Here is a 23211-nt window from a genome sequence, read left to right as displayed (position 1 = left end):
TAAGGCAGCAGGCAGGTGGAGCGTGGCTAACAGTAAGGTAAGTTTGGTGGGGCAGTGACCCATTTGCCCCAATGCACCAGCCTCCACTGGCTCCAATTCTCTCCTGCAACAAAACCTCTTCTCTCTGCATTTTTGCTGGCTGGAGCAGAGCATGTGTTGAGCACAGGAACAAAACAGGAATTATCAACGCAGTTAGCAGGTCAAGTGCTGACTCCTCTAGTCTGGCCAGACCTATTTCCATTTTCTATTTTAGGCAGCAAAGTCCCTCAGTCCAATGGCTCTTTCCCCAATAATGACTGCATTTCCCCTCTGGGCGATTATGCAAATATGGGCTTCACTGATGTTCCTCCGCCCTCCTGTAAAGACACTTTAAGGGTCTGCCTTGGAGAGGAAGGTGATATAAAAACTGGCGATACCAAGTTTCCAAGGAGGTGCTATCCAGGTGGAGAGAGATCCTTCTCAACATGGAGGTTATTCTTCTGGTTCCCATGCTAGGTATGTTGCTACTTTCTTTCTCCCCCAAACTCCTCTTCTACCACTCCTTTCTCCTGGGTTTTAATTCCTGCTTTGATCCATCATAAAAGAATCATCTTGATAAATTTTTTAACTGGCTTCAGGGCTAGCAATTGCCGAGAACACGCTGTGACCCATAGGAGCCAACTCCTTGGAGGTGAGGGGTCCTTGGACCCCCCCAACAAAATATTTGAGGGGGCCACCTCCCAAGTTGATGGGCATTGCCATTCAAGTGGTGTGTGTGCACAATATCATGGCCCTGCAGGTATTTAAGCTTTCCCTGGGCATGGCGCCAAGTGCCACTACTGGCCAGTTGGCACTGCGCCCAGCGGAACACCCCCTAAATTCCTGTTCCCTAAATTGACCATTATGGCAGCAGGAGGATGATCCAGCCTGCTAGAGGCCAGTTCACAAATGAGATACAGTGCCAGGCCACCCAAGGTGGGCAAACAGACTTCTCAGTTGCATCCTCACTAGCGATAGCTGAGAATTTAAATTCAGTTCATGTTAATAGGTGAACCAACCTAATTCACATGTTCCCAAACAAGACACGAAACAGAAATGCAACCGTCCTTCAAAATTCACATTTTCCAAATTTTGCAGCACAGTTCTGCAGCCAAGCTACGCGTGGAAAAGTACATGTGTGCAGTATGCGTGTAAGCATTCTTATGAATGCATGTATATAAAAATATACATGGAGGGGGGAATCGTGCAAAATGCATCATATTATTGAAAACCGTTTTCCACAAAAAGGCATATTGGATACAGAAAATGCTGCATATTAAGAGAAACTAAAATACTGCTGAAATTTCATGAGGATTTTTTTTGGGCGGGGAGCTAGAAACAGATGTGGAAATGTGTGAAGCAGAACTTAACAGCTGAGTAATGAAAAGCAGCTAGTAACCACAAATGGTCATCTCTCATCCTGGACTATGTCATGGTGTGTATGCAAATATACAAGTCTGTTATTTCTACCCTCTTTGGCCTTTCTGTCAGAATAATAAACACACAGAGAAAGAAAGGGGGGGCTACACTTGACATTCTCTAGGGCTCAGCATACCTGGTCCTCCTCTGCCTTGCTATCACTGTCAGCCTTCACCCACTATCTCTGTACAAGCAAGCAACAACAACAGTGAGGGATTGACAGCAGTACCTCCCACCTGCCTTGTGCTTTTCCTTCTGGGTTCTAATGTGGATGAGGCTCAGAGACAACTGGAATGGGCAGCAGTGATTTATTTGGGCAGTGAGAGGAAGAGAGCCCACTGAGAGACACCCTCTTCCCATACAGGAGGAGGCAGAGAGTCCATAAGGGGGCGCTGTGGGAGCTTTGCTCATCCCTCCTAAAGAAAATCGAGAGCCTGGCTAGAGGTCTCTTCTTCTTAGGAACATCAGAGCAAAAGCGTGTAAGGATTGCCTTGGTGGATAAGACTCGGGTATGCGCTTTAACACTATTTAATTCATAACACCATAGCCCATATGGTGCAACCAATGCCTGCAAAGTTGAACTTCTCAGTCGGACCATTTCCTGTGTTATGTCCAGTCACTTCAATCCATTGGAGAGGCCCTCTTAGTAGAGCCTTATGCTCACGAGGTTCATCTTACATGCGCTGAGAAAAGGGCATCTGAGTGTGGAAGCACCTGCTCTTTCGAAGTGCCAGAAAACATCAGGCAGACACCTCCAGCATCATCAAAACTCATCCATCTTTCCTGGGGGACTGAGGGTGATCCAGCATACTTAACATTTAATTTATCAGACCTACTGATTTGTGATGTGTTTTGTACTTATTTCAAGAACGTGATTTTTGTTCATATTATGCTCTTCACCATAATTATATTTTTCCCCGTAATGTTGACAACATAGTTTTGTTTTATGGGGGCTGAATAATGCATAGGGATTTGATGCCGCAGCCTTCCTGAAGCTATGCAGGTCTGAGAGTCTGGTCAGTGCTTGGATGGGAGCCAACCAATGAACCTTACATGTGCTCCCTTGAGATAAATATAACATGCAAATAATCTTTAGATCAAATCAGTTCAAACTTCCAGGCCTATTTAACATGCCTCATCCCTCCTTTTTATTTGTCTCTTTCAGTTTTCCTGCATGTTGTTCTGCAGCCAGCATCATCTGCAGGTAACATTCCAACATCTCCACAATGAGTTGTTGATGTGGAGAAGACAGGAGTGTCTCTAGAGAAGAACACTTTCCTTTTGTTCAACTCTTAGAGCCAACTTCCCCAACCTGGTGCCCTCCAGCTGTTTTAGACTACAACTTCCATTATCCTCTGCTGATCATACAGCATAAAAGTAGCAAATTTTGACATTTTTGTTGCAGAAATCACACTGTGAGGAAAATCAAATTCCACTTGTCAAATTTGACCCACAAGGCCGATACTGATAAAAATCTGGCCTGTGATGCCAGAAAGTTTTCCACCGACCCCTGGAGTAGGACTTGTGGTATCCCGGTTCAAATTCCTTCTCCAGCCATGAAGCTCAGTGTGTGATGTTGGGCCAATCACTAACAGACCCTCCAAATGTCCCTATTTTCCAGATATGTCTCTGATTCAGAGAAGCCGTCCTGGTTTCTGATTTGATCCTGGAATGTCCCACTTTTCCTTAGGATGTCCCTATTTTCATTGGAGAAATGTTGTGGGGTATGCACTAACTCTCAGCCTGACCTACTTTACAAGGTTGTGGTGAGGTGAGGAAAAGTGTGGTGTATGCTCAATTGGTTTACCACGGTTTTCCCTCTTGTATCCTGGATGAGTACATTCAGCGAGTGCTTATAGGGGATATTCCAAAATATGACTGTCTGCACCTGTAGTCTGAAGTGGTACAGTCCTGAATCCCACCACCTCAGTCTTCCTCCTCATTTTTGTGCAATGTTGCTCCAACTTTCCATGAAGAGACTGTAGAAAGCTTCTAATTCCCAGGACGGCTTATGTATCGTAACAGAATTCTATATGCTGACACTGATCTCACTCTCCACGTGTGGGTCCTAATATAGCAAAAACGATACCATCAGGGCAGAAAAGGGAAGTTACCAGCAGGCATTGGGGGAACCTCACGTTTGCAGAAGTATAATAAAATATTTCAGGAATAGCATGAGGGGGAGAAATGGAATGGAGCATTCTGTAAGGGATCTGGTCTAAATCTCATGGTTTGCAGAATTTTTTAGAAGCATGTGGGGGTGGGGTGGAGTAACTTGGAAGAGAACAAGGCTAAAACAGAGCACCCCACACTGTGATAATTCATTTCAGGTTCCCCTTCTGTGCCTGCCACTGAGATCCCTATGCTTTTCTTCCAGGGGCTCTCCAACCCCCCAAACTCTCGGTACAGCCAAATTATCCCAAATACTTTGAAGGCGAGAGGGTTGTGCTCATATGCTCAGCTTCCCCAAACGAGACAGTGGAGGGATACAGGTTCTTCAATCAGGATGGGCAACAGATTCTCAAAATGGCTGCCGACCCTTATCAAAAGGGCAGACTGGTTTTTAGGGCTGAAACGAACAACACGGGAAATTACAGCTGTGGTTCCTGGATGGGGAAAGCTGACACAGAGGTCACATCTGCCCGAAGCAACCCCATCTCTCTACAAGTGAAGGGTAGGTTTCTAGTCCCTAGGACATCAGTGGTTCTGTGCCAGAAAACCCCTTGGGGCATATATTAGTTTCTGACTTCTACTTTCATCAGGGAAGCAGTTCTAGGGAAAGTTTTGGATCTGCATGGTAGATTCAACCTATATTCAGAGGTGGTGCTCTGTAGGGCTAGCTTACCCATGAGGCAATGTGAGGTGACTCCCTCAGACAGCAGAATCTACAGGGGCAGCAGATCTGGCCTCCCAAGAATGTGTCAGCCACTGCTGCCTCCACAATGACAGCTGTGGTGTGCTCCTTGCGGGCTGGATCTGCCCCCTACTTGGCTGTTGCCTCCCAATGCCAACTCTACAGCGGTCTCTTGGTGAATAGGAGGTGCTGTTCCCATCCTTGTTCCCTGTGTAGATCTTCACTAGGGCTAGGGAAATGGACACCATTTTGTGGTTTGCCTCAGGTGCCAAATTGTCTTGGGCCAGCCTGGATGCTCTGCTATAGCCATTGCATTAACTCTGATCAGCAGAACCTGGCCAGAACTTCCTGAACTACAGCAGCAAATCCTAACCACACCAGGTAGCAGAAAATACCAATTTATGCAGTCTCTATGCTTGTTTTAGGGACACGGGTGGCGCTGTGGGTTAAACCACAGAGCCTAGGACTTGCCAATCAGAAGGTCAGTGGTTTGAATCCCCGCGATGGGGTGAGCTCCCGTTGCTTGGTCCCAGCTCCTGCCAACCTAGCAGTTCGAAAGCACATCAAAGTGCAAGTAGATAAATAGGTACCCCTCCAGCAGGAAGGTAAACGGCGTTTCCGTGCGCTGCTGTGGTTCGCCAGAAGCGGCTTAGTCATGCTGGCCACATGACCCGGAAGCTGTACGCCGGCTCCCTCGGCCAATAAAGTGAGATGAGCGCCACAACCCCAGATTCGGCCACGATTGGACATAATGGTCAGGGGTCCCTTTACCATGCTTGTTTTGACAGCTCCCTGTCTGTAAAGTTATTTGAGAGGCCTGTTTTTGTGCAAGCCATTAACTGAATGTAGATGGATTATCTGGCTGCAGAAATGCATTGCAAATTTCAAAGGGTGTGCATATGGTTTCAGAAAATGCAACTGGATCAGATTTCTTCCCCATCCTTTGCATTCTTTCACCTTGTCAAAAATTAACCTAAAAACAGACATCTGAATCTGCATCCTCTCTCAATTTCTCTCTTCCCAACCAACCATTGCAAGCATATTTCAGGATAGAGGAGTTAGTATAGCTGCTGGCTCTGTTACATAAAGGAATCTCAACCCTGAGTGTTTATCTTTCTTTCCCAGAAGCCCCGGAAGCCCCCACTCTCTCTTTGAACCCCAACCTCATCAAATACAACCTGGGAGATTCGGTCAGCCTTGTGTGCTCAGCTCCACCTGAAACGAAGAATCTCAAGGAGTTCCAGTTTTATGGCGACTGGATTAGCATCTCAGCTGTGGCTTCATACGGCAACATCTACATCTACAACATGAGCATCATGAAGCTCAAGAATGTGGGACTCTTCAGGTGTGGATACATAGTGCATCTTTCTGGACGGAAAGTTATTTCGAAGAAGAGTAACCCTGTCACTGTTGTTGGACCAGGTAATCTTTGGGTTTGTTTGTTTATTTATGGCATTTACACCCCTTTGCCAAAAAAGCTCTCCCAGAGCTGCTTGGCAGGCAGGGGGGACAGTATTAATACCCACCCTGCCCCCAGGCTTACCTATTTAAAGGGGGGGAGAGTGGGAGGGAGAAGGGGAAAACAAGCTTAAGCAAACGCTCCTAAAGTTGCAGCTCTTATAATGTAGTTTGCCCAATCTACAAGGATTTAAGAGCAGCCTTGTTCAAAAATTTAAATATCCCAGGTGAGAGGTGTCTGATTAGCTGTTTATTATTAGGGGACAGGTGCCCCTAATATTATGATTATTAGGGGACAGGTGCCCCTACACTTCTGAAAAAGTGCTTGTTTTGCATTTAGGGTGGCAGTTATAAGGAGAAAAGTTTGTGGGACGGGTAAGCTAAATTCTTCAGGGGAGCAAAATCTTATCTGACAGAATGCCTGCCTTTAATGGTTATTTTAACTGTGCAGTGTATTTTATTCTTTGTAATGCATTTGTTTTCTGTATTTTTTCATAATGGCTTTTGCTACACAGAGAAATAATAATATTCATATTCATATAAGGCATTTACCCTCCTCCCTTACTTATGTCAGTGGTGGTTTCGGCCTCCCAAAAAACAATCTACCCTCCCCAGATCAGACCCAGGAGCAGAGCAGGTGACCATGTTCCATCCAGGAGGAAGGAGTAGCTCCTACCGAATCGTAATTCCTCATAAACACTTCCCTTCTGCTGCTTGAATTTCTCAGGCAGTCTTTGGGGATAGCATGCGTAATACTATCTCTCATGCTCATGTAATTCTCAAGTTTTGAGATCAGGATTAGATAGGAACAATGAATCACACAGGGCAATTCGATAACAATCTCACTGATAGGAGTCTGCCAAAATGACTAATAGGCATTCTGAGGCCCAAACCGGAATTACAAAGCCTTATCTGATTCTGAAAAAATGGCACCCGACCTACTCAGCAAAATGTGGCAACTTTTCATTGTACTCTGTAGCCAACAGTTCTTTTTCCGCTTGTCTACTTAGGCACCAGATGGGAACGGATGTTGGCTATTGGCGGGTCCTTCTTCACCATCAACAGCTTCATCTTCCTCATCTCCCACTATTGTTTTTAAACCACAGGTAAGTAATGCACTTTCTGCAGAAAATCCCCATGGATTAAAGGATTTCCTCCCCCCCCCCCACTTTAGGAAGAGTACTTTGGGACAGGTGTGGCCCAAAACATTTTTTATGGTTGGGGTGGGCGGGGGAGAGAATGGCGTCACTGCCACCCCAGTCCAAACACACACACGCATACATGGCAACAGTCATTCAGATCTTCGTAACTTCCAGATTATATCACTGTAGCACGTGCTACTGAGTCTGGAAAATGCACTCTGGCTTCCAGGTGTCTGGAACAGTTGCTTCAGAACATAGGAGCCAGATTGTTATCTGATAGGAAGGATACAATGTGGCATTGTCTCGTCTCCCGTGGCCGCCTCTTCATTTCCTGGGCCATTTCAGCGAGGCGGTCTTGATGCGGAGAGCCCTGAACCAGGTGTGAGGAACCTGGAATCCCTCCAGATCTAGTTGAACTTTGTCACCAACCCCCAGCCAGTATGGCCAGTTAGGGCTGATGAAACCCAGTAATACAGTCAAACCTCAGTTGTCAAACATAATCCATTCCAGAACCCCATACGGCTTCCAAAATGTTCGACAACTGAGGCACGGCTTCCAATTGGTTGCAGGAGCTTCCTACACTCAAGCAGAAGCTGCGTCAGACGTTCGGCTTCCAAAAAATGTTCAAAAGCCAGAGCATTTACTTTCGGGTTTTTGGCGTTTGGGAGCCAAACCATTCCAAAATGGAGGTGTTCGGGATCCAAGGTTTGGCTGTAGCCGGAAAACCACAGGCTCCAAACTAGCCCCCCTCTCTCTCTAGCTTCAAGTTATTATTTTTCCTACTGTGTGTTGTCAAAATCTGTCTGAATTGGTCCGATTCTGAACTCATTCCACTGCAAATGTCACGGGATTTGGAGTCGGGGAAGGAAAGGGTCTTCCTGGGTTGAATTTTTGCTCTGATGTTATCATCCAGGAAAGTCTCTCATCATTTGCTATTTTTAAAAATCATTTTCAGGTCTCCTCTGCAGAGGACTGAAATAGCCCCTTTGCCTGGCTGATTGCAGTTCTACCCTTATCAGCTTCTCTTCAATCAGATTGCGATATATTGCTTCATTCATCAAATGAACTCGCCTCCCCCACAAATCACATTTCACAGAGGGAACACCTGGATCCTCCCATCATGAAAAGAGATTGTTTTGATGGTGTTTCATTTTACGACATTATTACATTTGTAAACACATATTACCGATTCCATTAACTTGAGCAAAACAATTTTAATATTCTGTTTAAAAAGAGTGAGAAAGGAAAAATCAACAGCACCACAGTAGTTTCAATTAAAATAGATTTTGAGCTTTGTTATGGGAAACTAGCATGCTCTCTTTCAATCAAACCCTTCTTTTTAATCAATTATTTCTAAATCTGCAGGCTAATAAATACAGTTTGTATTCCACAATCAGAGATACATTCCTGGCTGCCACTGGTGATCCAGTTTTTAACTCCTTCCCATCACAAGGTGGGTGAAAGAGTGTAAACACACAGATGTCCCACACTTTTGTCAGGATTCCTATTTGGGTTCCTCTCTGCCCCTGCAAATCCTCCACAAGCCAAGGCTGGTCTGTGCCTAAGAGAGAAACTGCTCTGGGCCACTGTATGACTTGCAATGCTGGCCACCAAGTCATGTGTGGAAAGTTGTCTCCAACAAAGGAATGCTCAGATTAGACCCATTTAATTCAATGGGCTTACATTGGTCATGTTCCTTCATTGAAATGGGTCTATTCTGAGTCATGGACTTCAGCTAATGCTGAGTCACAGTGTTTAAACCAGCTGTTTCAGTACTGTCACAGAACGACATGGGGTAGAGAATGCCTCTCTGTGACTGAATTAACCTTTGAGGTAGGCAAATACCTCCCCACTTTTTTTCTTGACTTAGCTTAAACATGCAGTCCATCTTTCTTAAAAACAATTATTTAAAAAGCCACAGCACTATTTCAAATGCAGGGCCGACCCAAGACATTTGGCTGATTGAGGCGAAGGATAAGATGGCGCCTCCGTCTCCAGTAGCTGACTGGCGATAGTTTTTTATATTTTATTTTTTCATTTATATCCCACCTTCCCTACAAGGAGCTCAAGGAGACATAAATGTTTCTCACCACAAATGTGTGCAATAGACTTAGCTGGGAGAATGTGTCTGGCCCAAGGGTCACGCTTCATTGCCTAGCTGGATTCGAACCCTGATCTCCCAGGTCCTAGTCTGACACTAGCCACACTGGAAGTTGAATATGAATTCAACTCTAAAAGCATGCCAGAATATGAAGCCCAGGTCCAGCTGTGTGACAACAGAGAGAAATGGATGACGTCTCTGGGGGTACTGTCGGTGCTGCCCCACAGACCTGCCATCTGAATTGGCCACCTATTTGTGTCCAACGGTAGGACCGGGTCAGTTCAAGTGGCAGTTTGACTGCTCTGTCCACATTCCTAGGACTTGATGTGTGACTCAGCATCATTCCCGAGGGCATTCTTTCCCAGGAATGTGGCCTTCAAGCCGCAGCCAGGTTTTGTTTTGTTTGTCTAGTGAAGGAAAAGGAGGAGGAGGAGGAGGAGGAGGAGGAGGAGGAGGAGGAGGAGGAGGAGGAGAAAACAGCTTTGGCCACCATGTATTTAAGGTAAAATGAAAATACCTGAAATTTGCTGGCATTGCCAAAAGTTGCCACACACATATACAGTGGTACCTTGGTTCTCAAACTGAATCTGTTCCTGGAGTCTGTTCGACTCCCAAAACTGTTCAAAAACCAAGATGCAGCTTCCAGTTTGGCTGCAGGAGCTGGAGGAGCTTCCTGCACTCAAGCAGAAGCCACATCGGAAGTTCGGCTTCCAAGAAACGTTTGCAAACCAGAATATTTACTTCCGGGTGTGCGGAGTTTGGGAGCCAATTTGTTCAGGAGCCAAGCCGTTCAAGTACCAAAGTACCACTGTACACTTGAAGTGTCCTCCAAAAGAAGGGAGAGGGAACTTTGACCCAGCTTCACTTTCAGATGCCCATACAAAAGTGAAACAGACAGCTTTCAGCATATTGTAGAGAAAGTACATCTTGGGAGGAGTTCACTCCTGTTTTGCTGAAGGTTCTGGGTTCCCTCCATCACCAATGGCATAGCCACATTTAGCTAGGTCCACCACCACCACTGAGAGCTAAGATCACAGAAGGGGGGAGGAAAATAATACACGGCTTGACCATCTGGGTGGTGTATGTTGAGCGGGTGGCAGATGGATCTACCTGCCTTAAAGGAGAAGTTGCTGGAGGGGGGATGACCTCCAATGCACCCTTTTGCCTTTCAACCCTGTGATATTTTGGCCAGCATGCAGACGGACAGCTCACAGTCCTTTTTCTGAGACAGGGATAGACAGTGACACTGGAACCAGCCGTGTCTCAAGAGTGTGACTAGAGCCATGATGAAGCAGAAAAAGAATCCCCATCCAAGGTCACGCCTTACAGTCATCTCTCCGATTTCACTAATGCAAATTGTATTGCATAACAAACAGAGCAGGATGCAATCAGGATTGGTGGAGGGAGGGAGGGCAGAGAAGAGAAGGCAGTCATCTTACCAGCTGGTTGCCCACATAAAGGAGAGTTGATACAGGGGAGAGTGCTACCAATGGTTGATGAGGCTTGAGGTGTAAATGTATTTATTTGGGGGGAAATCACTAACCCACTTGATCAAAATATTTCTGAGTGATATACAAAGAAAACTAGAAAAAAGCACAACTAAAATCCACAGCCTGATTAAAACAAATACATAATGGTATCATCTTTAAAAACATTATATAAACATAGGACGCGGGTGGTGCTGTGGTCTAAACCACTGAGCCATTTTGGCTTGCCGATCAGAAGGTCGGCAGTTCGAATCTGCACAATGGAGTGAGTTCCCGTTGCTCTGTCCCAGCTCCTGCCAACCTAGCAGTTCAAAAGCACACCAGTACAAGTAGATAAATAGGTACCGCTGCAGTGGGAAGGTAAACGGTGTTTCCGTGTGCTCTGGTTTCCGTCACCGTGTTCTGTTGTGCCAGAAGCGGTTAAGTCATGCTGGCCACATGAGCCAGAAAACTGTATGTGGACAAATACCAGCTCCCTCGGCCTGAAAGTGAGATAAGTGCAGCACCCCATAGTCAGCTTTGACTGGACTTAACCATCTGGGGGTCCTTTACCTTTATATAAACAAACACACACACACATACAGAAGCATCCTCCTTAAAAATATAAATGCAATAAGTAGCACATTTGAAACAGATACAGGCAACTAAATGGAACTTCCATGTTCATAAGCAGTATACCTCAGACTACCAGATGCTGGGGGCAAAGGACAAGCAACAATGGGTGGGTATCTCCTTCATGCCTGGCTGGTGAGCTTTGCAGCGGTGTCTGAGTGTCCACTATTGGGAAAAGGATACTGGATTCAATGGACCTTTGATATGAACCGCACGGCACAGCACAGGCCTAGCACTGAGCAGAAGTCGTCTTGTTTTGCTACCCCTTTTGCTGGCGGAGAAACACACACACTTTTCATGCTAGAAACCTTACCAAATTCAATGCAAAATGTAAAAATAGAAAACTATTCTGCTGGCTCACCCCCCCCCAAAGGCTCAGTTTCTTTCACTGGTCATGGCAGCTGGAAAATCAAGAGGTGCAGCTTGCAGTCCTACTATGGGGTTTTCCCAATGGGTTATTGTTTTTCTGTAAGCTAAAGGTACTTTATGTATGCACCTCTTTGATTCCCCCCCTCACCTTTTTAAAATTAGATATTTGAAAACTTGGAAAGAGAATTGGCGCCTGAGCGGAAGACCTAGCTCAAAGGGAACCCTTTAGGCACTCCCAGACCAGAGCGGGTAACTTCCACCAAACCAGCACACTTCATTTCAGAAAGGGTAGGCCAAGAACTTAGCATCAAACAGAATGAGCTTTAAGCAGGAAAGGGGCTGTAGCTCAGTGGTAAGAGCATACGCTTTGCATCCCTGTCCGGTAAGGGATTGGAAAGCACCTGGAGAGTCACTGCCAGTCTGTGTAGACATTACTGAGCTAGGTGTGGACTGAGTTATAAGGCAGCTTCCTGCCTTCCTATTTGTTGGGCACAGGGGGAAGAGAGATTATGTAGGTAAATTACAAGAATCAGCCATTCTAGGATGTTTCTGCCACTCCCCCTGCAGAAACAAAAATTGCGAGAGGAGCTGTTGTTGCCTAATGTGAGGTTTTCTTCCTCGAGAGGCTTTGTGGGTTCCATTATCTGCGCTCCGCAGCCAGCCTCGTGCCATCTAGCTGCTTCCTTTTTAAGCAACGTCCAGGCGGATTTCTCTGAATGAAAGGATGAGACAAGGAGAAAAGGATGGCAGAGGGGCCAGAAGGCAGGGGGGAGAGAGTAAGGGAAGAAACACATGGAGAAAACCAGGGTCCTCTTGGCACAAATGTATTTGGGTGTGGTCTTCCTCAGTGCCAGCAAGTCCCAACTTGGAGATCTAGTGAAGAGGGGGGGGGTTGTGTGCAGAAGGCAAGTCCTGCTGCCACTCCCTCCTCTTCCATTACTCAACCTCATTCCAGCTTCCAGTCTGGACGTGCAAAGCGGCAATAGAAGCAGCAGCTCAGAAGCTCTGGGAGAAGGAGATAATTCGCAGCCCAGGGAAAGGATGTGAAGGAAAGACGGAGGCAGACAGAGCAAGAGAAGCTTCGCTGGGCTCCAGTCAGAGACCAACTCACCCATGTAAGTCATTGCATTGCAGGTTCAGTCAGGGCGAAGAACCATAAGCAGATCCAGAAGAAGACCACATTGCGATAGTTCAGGTTGGAAGTTTGGGGAAGATGAAGTGGGTAGGAAGTAGCCCAGATCTGGGATAGACCGAAATTAAGGTTGAGGGTTTGGAAGTATGTGGGGTAATGTGTGAGAAGGATGCCAGGGGAAAAAAACACACCCACAACTCTTTCTTTCTGAGCTACACAAGACAAAATATTGTTTTGCGTATTCTGCATGGTGGTTGTTGTCAAAATAAAGGAACAGAAACAGTGCACCACTCTGGAAAATTCCAGTGGAAAATTCCAGGCATTATCAGGAAAAGGGGTTGAAAGTTAAGCTGCCCAGGATGATAATGCCCTCGTACAAATCCATGGGGAAGCCACACTTGGAAACCTGTCTATAGTTGGGGTCAGCTGATGATAAAATGGATATCATAAAACTGGAAAAGGGACAGAAAAGGGCAACTCAAATGATTAGGGAATGTGGTGGTAGAACATCTTGCCCTTGAGGGAAGACTGAAAGCCACTAGGGGAGGGAAAACATGAGGGAGGTTTTTAAAAAATATTTTGCACCCTCTGGGGGAATGTGGTTAGAGAGAGGCACACTCTTGTTCTCTCTCTCTTTCTCTCTCTGCAGTAGAAATTGGGGAGCTTGGGAATCAACTGACATTGTTTGGCAGGAGATTCAGGAAAGGCAGGAGAAAACTTTTTCAAATGATGACTTTTGAATGGAAGTTGCTGCCACAGAATAGAGTGACACTGGGCCGCAACTTCAGGGGGCTTTGAAATGGGGATGGTGCAAATTAATGGAGGATAGGTTTGTCCATTGGTATTATTAGCCTTGATGGTTAAATGGAGCTTCCATGTTCGGCTGCAGCTGAATAACAGTGCCTGGGATCCAACCGTGAGGGAGGGCTGTTGTCTTCCTGCCCTGCTTGGTGGCTTCCATAAGACATATGCCAGGCCAATGTTGGGAGAGGGAAGATGCTGGACTCTGTGGTCCCTGATCGTTCTTATGTTCTTACATAGGGTGTGGCCAAGAAACGGGACCAAGGACAGTGGTGCAGGTGAAAGGGGTGGACCATGTTGCCTAGAGGGTGGGAGCCGTTGTGTGGTATAATACCATAAACAGAATAAAATGCAAGGCTAGGACACAGCTGAAAGGAAGGAGACAGAACCAAGGGAGGGATAGGAGCATAAGGGAGCTGTGGGTGTTTGGGTACCCACAATAATATAATTGTGGAGGCCAGGCACCCACAAAGTCAATGAAAAAAATTGGCAGGGAGAGAAGCAGTTCAGCTCCATCCTCCACAGCCAGTCAGCTCAGGCACAGAGACCCGTGGATAAGAGGGAGGGAGGAGAATACAATTGGCCTTCTCTAACATACATACACACACACACACACACACACACACACCAAATCATTACCCCTGATTCTGAAGCTTCACTGGCAGTTGCTTAGATCATCTTCCTCCCTTCCTTCTGTTGCCCCAGCTTTGGCGAATTCCAGTTTGCAATCTCCTCAGGACAGGAACACTTTCCTCTAGTTGTCACTCTTCCCTATTGATGGAGTAGTAAAAACATCACTTCATAGGTAAAGGTAAAGGGACCCCTGACCATTAGGTCCAGTCATGGCCGACTCTAGGGTTGAGGCGCTCATCTCGCTTTATTGGCCGAGGGAGCCGACGTACAGCTTCCGGGTCATGTGGCCAGCATGACTAAGCCGCTTCTGGCGAACCAGAGCAGTGCACGGAAACGCCGTTTACCTTCCCGCCGGAGTGGTACCTATTTATCTACTTGCACTTTGACGTGCTTTCGAACTGCTAGGTTGGCAGGAGCAGGGACTGAGCAACGGGAGCTCACCCTGTCACGGGATTCGAACCGCCGACCTTCTGATCGGCAAGTCCTAGGCTCTGTGGTTTAACCCACAGCGCCACCCGCGTCCCCTCATCATAGGCTAACATTAATATTATTAATATTATAATTGTCGTCATCATGCCCTTCTTCCTAAAGGAACCAGGGACTCTGCACTGTAAGCCATACAAATATACTCAATAAGCAAAACATTTTGAAAGTTATAGTGCATACATAAAAGAGAGAGGCCCCTGCCCCAGTGAGCTTACAGTATCAATTTCATGGAGTGTAATAGACCACAGCAGGAAAGAGAGACGCAGATAAAGCACGAGATGGCTGTGAGCAAAATAGATTGCAATTTGTGGCATCCAAGGTTGACAGGGGTTAAGGCGCAGTTCCGTTCCTCCTGGCTCAAGCTTTTCTTCTTCTTCCTTCCTGACAGGGAGTCCCCAGCCCCTCTTTCCAGTGGTGCCACCAACAACTGCACCCACACCTCTGGAAACAGCACCCTCCTGTCTTCCCCGACCTCCAGTGTGACTGGCATTGTCTTCCTACTCCTGGCTGCCCTTATCGGGCTGCCCGGAAACCTCTTTGTCATTTGGAGTATCCTCTGGAAGATGAAGCCGAGCCACCGCTCAGTCACCTGCCTCCTAGTCGTTAATTTGGCAGTGGCCGATGGGGTCGTGCTTCTCCTCACTCCTTTCTTCATCACCTTCCTCATCTTCAAGAACTGGCTATTCAGCCTAGCAGTTTGCAAAGGGGTCTACTACCTGTGCTGCATCAACATGTTTGCCAGCATATTCATCATCACCCTCATGAGCGTGGACCGGTGTCTCGCAGTCAACCAGCCCTACTTCTCCCAAGCCATTCGCAAGAAGCACTTGGTGGTCAAGATCCTGTCAGGGATTTGGGTGGCGGCCATTTTGTTATCCATCCCGGCCCTCCTTTTCCGACAAGTAGTCAAGGATCCCTCAGGGAGGTACATCTGTGAGCCCTGCCACCCCAGGCCGAGCCTGACCATCTTCCACTTCACCTTGGAAACCGTGGTGGCCTTTGTGATACCCTTCACCATCATCGTCAGCTGCTATTCTGCCGTTTTGATCCGCCTAAGGGGAGTGAAGCGGAGACAGGGGGCTCGGACCGAGAAGCTCATTGTCGCCATTGTCATCTGCTTTGCTGTCCTCTGGGTACCCTACCACATCGTCAACGTGCTCCAGGTAGCTTCTAACCTGTCATCAGGGCGGACAGCGGAACGACTGGGGCAGGCTTGGAAGAGTGGCAGGGCAGGTGCCACAGCCTTGGCATTCCTCAGCAGCAGCATCAACCCTGTGCTCTATGTCTTCGTGGCTGGGAACCTTATCAAGACCTCAGGGGCCAACTTCATCGCCCAGTTCTTTGAGGGGGCATCCGATGGGCTCGGCAGAAGATCCCAGTCCCACAAAAACCTGGCCAAAGACTTGGTGGTGGTGGCAGGAGCTGCCATGGGCATGGACCAGCAGCCCCTGGAGAGTTGTGACGGACTGGACAAGGACCAAGACGGAGGGCCGGGTCTTGGTGGCACAAGAGAGCAGCTCGGATACAGACACTCCTAGACTGAATCATGCCAGGTTTCAACACAAGATGTAATTTATGCTTTATGAGTCAGTCCTGCCAGCTCAGTATTGTTTACACCAGGTATCTTCAACATTTTCAGACTCAGGATCAACTTATAATGCAAACATGCATTGGGGGACCCGTTTCTTCACCTTTTGCCATAAATTTGCATGGTGGGAGTGCTCCTGGTGTGATCCATCTTGGATCGAGCCACAACCCACTAATGGGGCCTGACCCACCAGTTGAAGACCAGTAGCTCAGTGACTAGCAGAAGCTCCCTGGGGTCTAAAGCAGTGTGTTTCCCCAGCCTGGCTGAGAGATGCTCAGCATTCAACCTAGGACCTTCTTTACACAAAGCATGTCCTCTACTGCTGAGCCATCTCCATCTGCTAGGCCTGGCTGTCTTAGCTACTCTTTTTTTGGAAACTTGGCTTCAGGGAAACTCATTGAGACCATGTCCACACTACAAAGCTGTTAAATGACTTCCACAGCTATTGTTCCTTCAACCCAAGTCAGGTTTAATCTGATACTCAGTGCACTAAGCTTAGTCATATATATATAAAGGTAAAGGTAAAGGGAACCCTGACCATTAGGTCCAGAGTCGTGACCGACTCTGGGGTTCCGGCTCTCATCTCACCTTATTTGCCGAGGGAGCTGGCGTACAGCTTCCGGGTCATGTGGCCAGCATGACTAAGCCACTTCTGGCGAACCAGAGCAATGCACGGAAACACTGTTTACCTTCCCGTGCCTTCCAACTGCTAGGTTGGCAGCAGCTGGGACCAAACAATGGGCACTCACCCCATCGTAGGGATTCGAACCGCCGACCTTCTGATCGGCAAGCCCTAGGCTCTGTGGTTTAACCCATATATATATTTTCGCCTTCAGGGCAAGATGTGAAACTTATAAAACAAAGGGTGACTCTGGGCATATACAGAGTGTCTCCCTCCTCAATAAATAATCTACACCTGAGGGATTAGAGACAGGGAAGAGCTACACCTCTCAGTTCTTAAATTAAGTACAACTTCTATTCTGGAAATGTTGGAGGGCAATAGTATAGAAGTGGGGGAAATGTAGGTGAAGAACTGCTGGGAGGTTTGCTGTAGATCAACAAGGTTTTCTGAGTCCCATTTGTTTAGCAATAGCAACAGCCTTTCTTATTCCAAATTATCATTATCATTCTATTATTACAAGAGTTAATACACCACTTAGCACTGTGGCCTTTGCTCCCTTTTCCATTTTATTTGTGCTTTGACAGTGAATTGGTACATCCATTTCACAATATTCTTCCTTATCCTTCTACATTATTCCACTTCCCCACACACCCTTCCATGGGTTCCTTTTTATTCTTAGTTGTGCTACATATTTTTCTACACCTTCTAATTGATTTAGCTGCTGTTCCTATATCCAGTCCTACTTGGAGATTTATGTAACTGTTATAATTCTTTAAATATTCCCCAAAGTTTTCCTACTCCTCTCTTATGGTATGTTCATCCTGGTTTCTTACATTTGCAGTCAGCCTCGCTTACTCCACGTGTTCTATTAACTTATTCTGCCAATCATATTTTATTGGACTGTTTTTGTCCTTCCACATTTGTGCATAGGCTATTCTGGCCACAGCGGTTGCTTAAAGAAAAAGATTTAATACGTTCTTAGGTATCTCACCCTCTATTAGACCCAAAAGGAACATCTCTGGGGGTTTTTTTGGGGGGATGACATCCTTAGCATCCTTTTTATTTCCCTCAATATTCCCTAGATTTCTTACACCCCCACCGCATGAGCACTGTGGCTTTTGCAACAGGGTTAGGAAACATACAAGATTGATCAGAATTAACCATAAAATCAGAAAAGCCTCCTCAAAATGCCTGCTAAAATAGTCTTCACTAAATGCTTCACTAAGGGAAGGGGCCTGTCAGTCAGGAGGAAGTTCTGCAGAAATGGATGCACAATGCTGAATGCAGAGCCATGGGGGAGAGGGGTTGCTAAAAACAACTCCCTCCAACATCTCCGTGATCAGGGAGGCATGTAAAGTATCAGATGGTTCTTGAGGTATCGTAGACACAAATTGCTAAAGGCCTTGTAAATTACTCCAAGAACCGTGAACTTGGCCCACTACCATATGGTCAACCAGTGCAAACTTTTAAGTCTAGCCTTGAAATTTTGCACCAGCTGGAGCTTCCAGACCAGTTTTAAGTAAAATGGGAACATAGGAAGCTGCCTTATACTGAGTCAGATCATTGGGAACCTCAGGAAACATAGAAAGCTGCCTTGGACTGGCAACAGTATTGTCTACACTGACTGGCAACAGCTCCTCGGGATTTCAGACCAGAAGTCTCTTCCCAGTCCTACCAAGAGAAGCTGGGGAGCCTGGACTTTCTTCAAGCAAAGGATATACTCCACCATTTAGCTACAGCCCATCCCCAAATTTGGCTGATGAAATCAGGCTTGAATAGGCTGCTGAAATGAGGAAAGTTTTGGGGCAGGTGGGGAATCGACGACAGGTTTTGCGCAGAAAGGAAATGTGAGCTCAGCTCTGGAAATAAATTCCTCAGCTCAGATGAGCCCAGATGTTCCTTAATTCTAAAGCCATCTCTCTTTCTAAGCCCCTTTCTAAGCTTTCTTTGCTCCTTGGGGCTGGGGTCACAAAGATGACAAAGGAGACCCCACATTTTTGAAGTTTGCTATGGTGTGAAGGAGATCAGTGTTGTCTAATCAGCGACTCAACTAAGGTTGCCATATTTTGCCAAGTTGTTGTTGTTGAGCTTTTTTTTTTTAGGAAACCAAAGGTGGTTGGATGAACTGGTTTTTTTTATATTTCAGTGTAAGTTATGTTGTTTTTTGTACAGTTTCTCTCCCTTTGCTTCTCTTGTATAATAATAATAATAATAATTTTTTATTTATACCCCGCCCTCCCCAGCCAAGGCCGGGCTCAGAGCGGCTTACAAGCAATAATAAAAACAAGATGAATGATTACAACTTAAAAACAAAAATAAAAAACAACATTAAAATAATGGAACATTAAAATATTAAAATGTAGCCTCATTGCAGGAGGAGAAGGAAAAGAAAAAAGAAAGGGAGGGAGGGAGGGAATCAAATTGGCTCCAAGCCAAAGGCCAGGTGGAACAACTCTGTCTTACAGGCCCTGCGGAAAGAAATCAGATCCTGCAGGGCCCTGGTCTCATGAGGCAGAGTGTTCCACCAGGCCGGAGCCAGAGTTGAAAAGGTCCTGGCTCTGGTTGAAGCCAATCTAACTTCCTTAGGGCCTGGGACCACAAGGGTGTTGTTATTTGTGGACCTTGAGGCTCTCCGTGGGGCATACCAGGAGAGGCGGTCCCGTAGGTACGAGGGTCCTAGGCCGTGATCAGAATTAACCATAAAATCAGAAAAGCCTCCTCAAAATGCCTGCTAAAATAGTCTTCACTAATAGTATGTTAAATGGGCAAGTTATCCATCTTGATGTGTAATATTTCTAATCTTTTAATAAGCTAAAATGGGCTAGGGTGTGCCCACAAGGAAAGAGATCTGTGGATCCACTCTGACAAAACCTGCATAGCATTCCTTCACTATCTGCCTGCAGCACAAGTGCCCATTTTTGGAAGTTAAGAGCAGTGAATTCATTCTTGTTTTCTGAAGGTAGCAGGATCCAGTAGGGTCTTCTATACACAAACACATCTCTATTTCCAAAGTTCATGTTGTGAGCATCATTGCTATTGCAGCCAAATGGGCACAGCCAAGATGCAGCTATTGCCAACAAGCAGGGGGCAATCCAAGGTTTTCAGAAGGGCTAGGGACAGAAACTCCAAGTGGGGAAACTCCAAAATCAGTCCGATGAGGACTAAGCATGCTCAGTGGCCATGGAATGCTAGCTGATTACTGGAGGACGGGAGGAAATCAGAATTTGGATGTGAACAGCAGCACTCCACGTCACACATTTTGTCGCAGGTCTGACTTTTGAAACAGTTATTCTGCATGTGAAACCTCCTTTCCATATGCTGAAGAGGAGTAAAAATCCAAAGTACATCAATAGTCCATCCTTATTTGTGTCGGATTGTTTGCAATAATAAATGAATGATTTCTTGTGAATTCCTGAGATGTGCCCATTTGTTGTTGTTTTAAATGAAACGTCAGTGAAAATTTCAGGTATTGTAAGCAGAGTGAGAGAGAGAAAAAAATACGGATGATATTAGAATTGGGGTCAGCCCTACTGTTAGGCAGAGTGAGGCAGATGCTTACAGGTACTGTTGACAGTGTAAGACTCGGCTGTCAGTCTGATCAACTTCTGTACAGTTGGTACTTGAACGGCTTAGCTGCTGAACAAATTGGCTCCCGAACGCCGCAAACCTGGAAGTAATTGCTCTGGTTTGCGAACGTTTTTCAGAAGCCAAATATTCGGCTTGGCTTCTGCAAGAGTGCAGGAAGCTCCTGCAGCCAATTGAAAGCCACACCTTGGTTTTTGAACGGTTTCAGGAGTCGAATGGACTCCCAGAATGGATTAAGTTCAAGAACCAAGGTACCTCTGTACGTGGAAGGGAGGGTTGTCACCTTGCAGTGTGCCTCAGGCAGCAAAATGTCTTGGACAGCTTTAACTGAAATAAGTGGAGGCTGCTTTGTTAGACTGAAATGGGTACTGCTACACCATTCTCAATCTGCCCTTAACCAGTCCTCACTGTCTGCCTTCCTATTTACATCCAGCTCAGCCCAGTGGGTGACACTGGCTGTCAGCCTCTTCCTCCTGAGTCTCAGCGTTGATCCCCAAGTAGAACTCTGCAGGGAGGAGAATGGATATAAAACTAGTACGAGTTGGCTCTGCTTGCCATTGACTCTGGTGCCACCTACTGTTTGCCTCAATTTCTTCAGACCTTCCAGTTGCAACCGGCACAGATCACAATTTATTGGGCTCAAGACCTTGAACAGACATACTTCAGTTGCAAAGGGATTATTCATAAGAGAGGAATAGACTCATTTATGGAAGGTATGCCCATCAACGTTACCCATTTTTTCCTGTCAAGATTCATATCCCATCAACACACACACACACACATGCATATAGAGGAGCTTAAAGCTATAGTTAAAAGGTAAAGTTAAAGGGACCCCTGACTATTAGGTCCAGTCGTGACCGACTCTGGGGTTGCAGCGCTCATCTTGCTTTACAGGCTGAGGGAGCCGGCATACAGCTTCCGGGTCATGTGGCCAGCATGACTAAGCCACTTCTGGTGAACCAGAGCAGCGCACGGAAATGCCATTTACCTTCCCACCGAAGCGGTACCTATTTATCTATTTGCACTTTGACGTGCTTTCGAACTGCTAGGTGGGCAGGAGCAGGGACCAAGCAACGGGAGCTCACCCTGCTGCAGGGATTCGAACCACCGATCTTCTGATTGGCAAGTCCTAGGCTCTGTGGTTTAACCCACAGCGCCACCCGTGTCCCTAGAGCATGCAATTAAACGGCCATATAGCAAACCTCCAGGGACAGAGGTAGTATATCTGTAAATATCAGCTATTGAGGACAAAAGAGGGTGGTTCCCTTCATGCTCTGGCTTCCCTTAGGTGACTTGCTGGCTTATGTAGGAAACAGGACTTTGGCATGTTCTAGCAAAGCTTAAGCAACTGCCTTACGTTGAGCTGAGGGTCTGCCTGATCTAATGCTGTCTACAGAACTCCTTCAGCTTCCATGCTACCCATTCTTCCCATTGCAGGTCCCCTTGAGATTGATGAGGGATCTGTTCCCTTGGCTACTTTAGAAGCATGTGGTTGGGTGAGGGAAATGTATGATCAGCTACTTGGGGTTCGTTGGTTTCACCTAGGGCCCTTACATTTCGACCCTACTCCAAATCTGAGCGATGAAATACAAGCAATACATTCTTGCTGCAACAAGGCCTGGGCAAAGATGTTGATTTCAGTTTCTCTAAGTTTTGCAGTCTGAAGCTCAGTTCTCCACACTATAGCATCAATTTGCAATTCATTGATTTTTAATTCGCCAACCGTTCAGTGCAAATTTCTGACAATGCACACATTTTTATGTGCAATTTTGCCCAATACGTGTATGCACATTTCTGCAAAGCAGCTTTCCCAAAGATAATGCGATTTTATGTCATTTTCATTAATCTGTGCATTTCTGGGCAACAGTGCCCCGATATATGCACATTCACTGCAAAATTCAGGAAAAAAGCGAATTTTGAAGACTGGCTTGTGATCTGCCTCTTGCTTTGGAACGTATGAATTTAGTAAGTTTATTTTCTCATGTGAACTGAATAGGACTTCTCCCCCATCCCGAGCAGGGATGAGGCACAATCAAATATTTGCATTCTTTTTAGCAATGCGCCTGTAAGGAGTCGAGCCTCACTGGGCAGAGCACTTGCAGAGTGTCTCAAATGTGAGTTGGTGAACTGGTGCTTGGAGAAGAGCCTTGGAGGAAATCAGTGAGAGTTTGCAAGAAGGAGTGTTGTCCCATTCACAGCCCATGTGTGCATGGTGGGTACATGCACAAAGGCTGCATATGGCTATATTCTAACTCCACTGGTGAAGGCAGATTGGAGTTTAGTACTAGCAGCTGGGAATCCCAAATGGGGAGGGCACTATGGCACTCACATCCTGCTTGCAGGTTCCTCGCAAGCATCTGGATGACTGCTGTGTGAGGAGCGCCAGTGTGAGAACAAGGTCACTGTGCCTTTACTGGGCGTTATACCGGAATGAATGAATCACAGAATCGTAGAACAGTAAAGTTGTAAGGGATGACGGGGGTCATCTTGTCCAATCCTGTACAATGCAGGAATCTTTTGCCCAACATGGGAATGAATGAATGAATCTTTATTTGCGTAGCCATTGGCCATAGCAATAAAACAACAATACGATATACAAGGAATAGAAACAGAAAGTCAATTATATATAATACATTTTAGGGTTTTGAATCAGTAGTCAAATGGCGGATCTTATTCTGATTGCCCAAGCTAAAAACCTTGCAGCCTTTGCTGTCACCTGCTCATCTTGATATGTCAAGAGAAAGGACACTGTGGCAGTGGTTGGGCGACCCGGAATGGACAATAAAAGAGGGGTGATAATCTCATTCCTCAAATCTTTATAAAGAGTGCAAGCCAGAAGGGCATGCACCACCGATTCGGTACTGCCATCTCCACAGGGACATAAGCGTTTCTCGTGTGGAATCT

The 23211-nt window shown here is 46.2% G+C and overlaps 2 protein-coding genes across 2 annotated transcripts; both read left to right on the top strand.

Annotated features, from left to right (window-relative positions):
• Positions 1-261: 261 nt before the first annotated feature.
• Positions 262-8197, top strand: LOC128399761 (uncharacterized). The gene is made up of 6 exons (XM_053361480.1): positions 262-495; positions 2603-2641; positions 3815-4111; positions 5417-5713; positions 6760-6855; positions 7847-8197. Exons 1-5 carry the CDS (start codon positions 465-467, stop codon positions 6846-6848), a joined length of 753 nt encoding a protein of 250 aa, XP_053217455.1. The 5' UTR covers positions 262-464; the 3' UTR covers positions 6849-6855; positions 7847-8197.
• Positions 8198-12116: 3919 nt separating this feature from the next.
• On the top strand, positions 12117-16592 carry LOC128399750 (leukotriene B4 receptor 2-like). The gene is made up of 2 exons (XM_053361468.1): positions 12117-12575; positions 14901-16592. Coding segments are annotated over exons 1-2 (1152 nt in total). The 5' UTR covers positions 12117-12573; the 3' UTR covers positions 16051-16592.
• The last annotated feature ends 6619 nt before the right edge of the window (positions 16593-23211 follow it).

The sequence above is a fragment of the Podarcis raffonei genome, chromosome 13 (genome assembly GCF_027172205.1).
Source record: "Podarcis raffonei isolate rPodRaf1 chromosome 13, rPodRaf1.pri, whole genome shotgun sequence".
NCBI lineage: Eukaryota > Metazoa > Chordata > Lepidosauria > Squamata > Lacertidae > Podarcis > Podarcis raffonei.
Note: the sequence above shows the minus strand (reverse complement) of the source record. Positions and strands in the feature narration are given on the sequence as shown.

What these genes read in the sequence shown, in the direction of transcription:
- LOC128399761 (XM_053361480.1), top strand. Translation starts at nt 465, where the DNA reads ATGGAGGTTATTCTTCTGGTTCCCATGCTAG. An exon ending in TCTTCTGGTTCCCATGCTAG is followed by an intron (nt 496 to 2,602) that starts GTATGTTGCTAC and finishes TGTCTCTTTCAG; the next exon opens with TTTTCCTGCATGTTGTTCTG. An exon ending in CATCTCTCTACAAGTGAAGG is followed by an intron (nt 4,112 to 5,416) that starts GTAGGTTTCTAG and finishes TTTCTTTCCCAG; the next exon opens with AAGCCCCGGAAGCCCCCACT.